At 35.7% G+C, this 4,666-nt stretch overlaps 1 protein-coding gene across 1 annotated transcript in view; it reads left to right on the forward strand.

The window, feature by feature from the left end:
• FAM126B (family with sequence similarity 126 member B) overlaps nucleotides 1-2,124 on the forward strand; it is a 37,256-nt gene extending 35,132 nt beyond the window's left edge. The window contains exon 11 of the mRNA XM_042783654.1: nucleotides 1,523-2,124. Within this exon, the coding sequence (XP_042639588.1) occupies nucleotides 1,523-2,124 (602 nt within the window). The remainder of the gene's footprint in view (nucleotides 1-1,522) is intronic.
• Nucleotides 2,125-4,666: the final 2,542 nt, after the last annotated feature.

Below are 4,666 nucleotides of genomic sequence, written 5' to 3' on the forward strand. Positions count from 1 at the left end.
ACCCAAGGAGGGGTCGCTATGAGTCGGGTTTGACTCAACGGCACATAACAACAACAACAACAACTACCTTTTCTGGGGCATCTCACAGTTCTTTATATTAACTGTAAGTAAATTAGTAAGATGGTATCTTATGAAAAATAGTTTGCAGTTTTTGGGTTTTTTTCCTTTTTTTTTTGAGGTATATTACATACTCTTCTTTTGAAGAAGGGGTTGAGAGATGTGGTGTCAGCTGCTACTAAGTAAATGCATTTTCATATGGCTTTGCATGATGATTGAAGACTGTTAAACTGCTGGATATAATTTTTAAAAGTGCTTCTTGCTTTAAGGATAGTCTGTTCTTTTGGAAGGAAGAAAATAACTAATCCATATGACAAAACACAGCTAAGAAAATACTATCATTTTTGCAGATTTTATGTTAAAAAAAAGATTATGTTTAAGTATTTCATATATGTTTTACTTGGGTAACTTGTGTCTTAATGTAATATTTATTTAGAATTCTTTTCTAACAGATTCAGGTTAAACTTTCTTGCAGTCTGGAAAATGAGTTTAATGAGGTAGCAAAGCACTGTCAGTTGTTGAAAGAAGCAAATATATTACTTTCTCAGGTAGTGTTGATCATACTCGCAGTAAGAGAATTAGGCTTTCAGAAAACCGCAAGGCCAGTATACGTAGATACACTTCTCTCCTCCCCACAAAATCCTAAGATAAGGATTCTTTTGTTAACTACAGTTTTTCCATGAAACTTGATGGGGCACTATAGTATTTTTATTATGAGAATAATACTCATTGTTAAAAATTTTAAATATGATACTAATACATTATATAAGAAGTAAAAATCCTTGTTAAATATTATTGCTGGTTCCCTAACCCTGTTCCCTGATAATCAGGGAAATATTTTCTTCACATTAATTGATCAAGAGAATATGGAAAACAGTGAGTAAATATGTCTATGAGACAAACTATCATCATGAAGTTACTGGAAACAATGTAGAAGTTTTTAGTTTTGAATTAGATTTACTAGTTCCATGTTAAAGGTTCTAAGGCAGTTAGCTTTATGAGTAAATATTTTATTACAGTTAATCAAGGTGTGGCCTGTGGGCATAACTCCGGATAATTGAAATTAGAAGGGGCTTTCTTTTGCATGGTCTGTGTTAAGATGGGTTCAGAAAGATAGAAGGAAAAAAAATTTTTTTAATAGGTATGGTCACCTCACATCGACAAAGTATTATTGTTAAAGATTTTTGCTAAAAGAAGTTGTATTTTACCTAAAATTGTTTTATGTGCCAAAATTTGGTTAGTATGCTAAGTTAGTTTATAGGCAGTTTAACAAGAGCTAGATTAAGTAAACTAAATGAGCAAAATGAGTATCAGAATTCGGTACAGAGTAAGGATTATTCCCCCTAATAAAATATTGCCAGCCTATAGCAAACATTGCCCAAGGATAAGGTCATTGTTGAGTTTGTTATTCACAGCTGCTTCCTATTTGATTAGCTGTTACTGAGTCTGTCTGATTTGTTTTTAGGTGCTGAGGGCATAAATGGAGGAGAGGAATCTGCAAACCTGAATGATGCAGATGAAGGATTTTCATCAGGGGCTTCCCTCAGCAGTCAGCCAATTGGGACCAAACCATCGTCCTCCTCTCAGAGGGGAAGCTTCAGGAAAGCAGCCACTGGGCGTTCAGTCAAGGATAGAGAGTCAGCCTCTGCAGGCAAATCCAGTGAGAGCCCTCGAGAGTCGGTGGTTCGCAAGCAGTATGTACAGCAACCAGCTGATCTTGGTGTAGATTCCATGGAGCTGACACCGATGAAGAAACACCTGAGCCTGCCTGCTGGCCAGGTGGTGCCAAAAACCAATAGTTTAAGTCTAATCCGGACAGCCAGTGCTTCCTCAAGTAAATCATTTGACTATGTAAATGGCAGTCAAGCAACTACCAGCATTGGGGTTGGCACTGAGGGAGTTACTAATTTAGCTGCTAACAATGCTAATCGCTATTCAACTATCAGTCTACAGGAAGACCGGCTAGGTCAAGCTGGAGAAGGTAAAGAGCTCCTCAGCCCAGGAGCCCCCTTAACCAAGCAGTCCCGATCCCCAAGTTTCAATATGCAGCTAATATCCCAGGTGTAGCTTTGCCATCCTCTCTCCTCTTTCTGCTTACCGTATAAACTGAACATTTCATTGTGCAAGAAGACACTTCATCCCACATTGTGAAAATATTGGTCATTGTATTCAGATTTGATTTAGTGTAGGTATCTTCATACTGTATTTTGTACGGAAACAGCAATAAGGTTTTCTTTCCTCTCCTGTATCTTCTCTTCACCTATTCCTTGTAAATGTGTTTGTGAAGCAGTATGAAATGTTTGCCTTTTTCATGCCTTCCTTTCTCCTTGGGTGATGTGCAATCCATCGTAGGCTGATCAGTCCCATTTCAACACTGTGAGACTGAGGATATATTAGAGGAAATGGTGTATATGATCCCTATGAAATGATTATTTGGCTTTGTTTTAAAAAGACAAAACGGGTTTGTTCTCATAATCTATGGAACTATGAAGACTACTGGATCATATATTTTTCTCTCTTAACCAGGAGTGCCTCAGAGATTCTTCTATGACTTTGGACTTCTCTGAGTCTGTGCAATCATGTCTTGAGAAGCATGGGGAAAGGTGGCAGACTGCTGCACTTTTTCATTAAAATGAGGGTATCTTTATTTTCCCCATCTCTTTTTCCTTATCTTCTTTATCCTGACGACATAAATGTTCAATACTGAGGCATTCAAATCAAGTTGTGGCCTCCTCTGTTGGAGAGGGGGCTCTTAGTTGATTATGTAGTTGATAATGCACTTTCAATGGCTCTAAAGTCATAATTAACATACATGTCTTCCCTCCTCCCCACAAGGACATAGGGTCATTTCTGTCCTTCAAGTTTGAACAACTAACAAGTTAGAGCATCCAAGGGGCGTGTTCTGTTTCCCAGGAATGATTGATACTTTGGTGCTGAGGTTTTGTGGGGAGGGAGGGGTGGTTTCTGTTTAGCTTGTGTGGGATTGTGTGTGTGTGTTAGCAGAGATTTTGCTTGGTTTTTTGTTGTTTTCCTTTGTGAGGTGATGATGACTGAAGTAGAACAAGTACGTCTTCAGGTAAAGAAAGGGATTTCTCAGTCCACTTTCTGTGATGTCAGACTATTGGAGAAACCCTTTCAGCTGCTTTCTAGACGTACCTAAATTCAGTCAGATATTTTGGATTAAGAAACCCGAAGTCCTGATAGATCATATACTCCAAGGAAATACATCAGGGACAGATAATTGGCTGAAAACACTGACGCTTCAATGTGAAACATTTTTATAGAACATTTCTACCAGGGAGTACTGACTTGATTTCTCCTACAAGGACCACACTGCCTTTGTGTTTAATGTAATGCAATTTGTGTACCTTCTAATCACATATCTGCAAAAGTTTCTCATTTTTGTAAAACTTTGAAATCATGCCAGTAAGCTAGATGTTGAATGTATGTAAGCAGCATTTGGTAACTGTGCTAAGAGGCTACAAAAATACATTATTGATTTAAAAAAAAAAATGAAGTTCTGATTTGGTTGGTTGGATAAAATTTCATTATAACCTCTTCAGGGTCTCAGGCTCTACTGCTTGAAATAGAAGGGAATGTATTGGGTTTTTGAAAATCTGTATATTGTGAGCTAAAGTGTTTTTAAGTTATCCTTCCATACAACACATCAGAGCTATTAATACTTTGTACATTTAAACATTTTTACTTAAATATTATGAAAAAAATATATACTGAATTTATAGAAAGGAGGTATTCTCTGAATTAACAACAATTAAAATTTTAACTTTACCAACTAAAATTACAATAGATTTTGATTAAGAACATAATGAAAAAAAAATTCTTTGTTTATTTTTCACACTTAAAAATTCCCCTCCTTTTTCTCTTTTTTGATTATAAGAGTATTTTTTAAAGGGGCTTTCTGTTAAAATCTTTATAAGAACACTGATAATCTAGTTTGAATTTTGTGGTCTGTAACGTTTTTCAGATCATGTGGAAGTGGAAAACTAGCACCTGTGTCTAGTATCTACTACATTGCCAAAGTCTGCAGTAAAGCCAGAAGGTGATAGATGATTTACTGATCTGTGTGTGAGTGTTTGTGTAGGAGGTGTACATGTATGTGTATATATCAGAAAGATATATTTTAGATATCTTCTTAATGGATGTCAAATAAATTAAAAAAATTATTAAACAGCCAAAATAAATGAGGGGTAAATGTGACATGCTAAGAAAAGCAAAGTTTCAGTGTAAGAGAAAAAGAACATAGTACTTAACAAGGAGTGAGATCTTGGCTATGGCTGAAGGTTAGTCATTTTAGGGAATAACCACCTGCTTCATTCAGGAGGATTTGAAGGATTGTTGTTAATTCAACAAATTATGCATTTACTGGCATCTATATGTGGCATAATTCTAGTTAAAGCACAAAAGAAATATCAAATAACAGCAAAACTGTAATAAAGACAATAAGACAAAATTTCCTTTTGGTGTTTATTAGAACTTGTATGTCATACCTGTGAAATTAATTTTGAAAAAGTTTCAACTTAGAGGACTTCACTTATCAGTATGTGTATATGTATATATTTTGTATGTATACATATCCATTAATGTTATA

This window comes from Orycteropus afer, unplaced genomic scaffold (assembly GCF_000298275.1).
Source record: "Orycteropus afer afer isolate SDZICR_OR568_19922 unplaced genomic scaffold, OryAfe1.0 scaffold00002, whole genome shotgun sequence".
Taxonomy (NCBI): Eukaryota; Metazoa; Chordata; class Mammalia; order Tubulidentata; family Orycteropodidae; genus Orycteropus; species Orycteropus afer.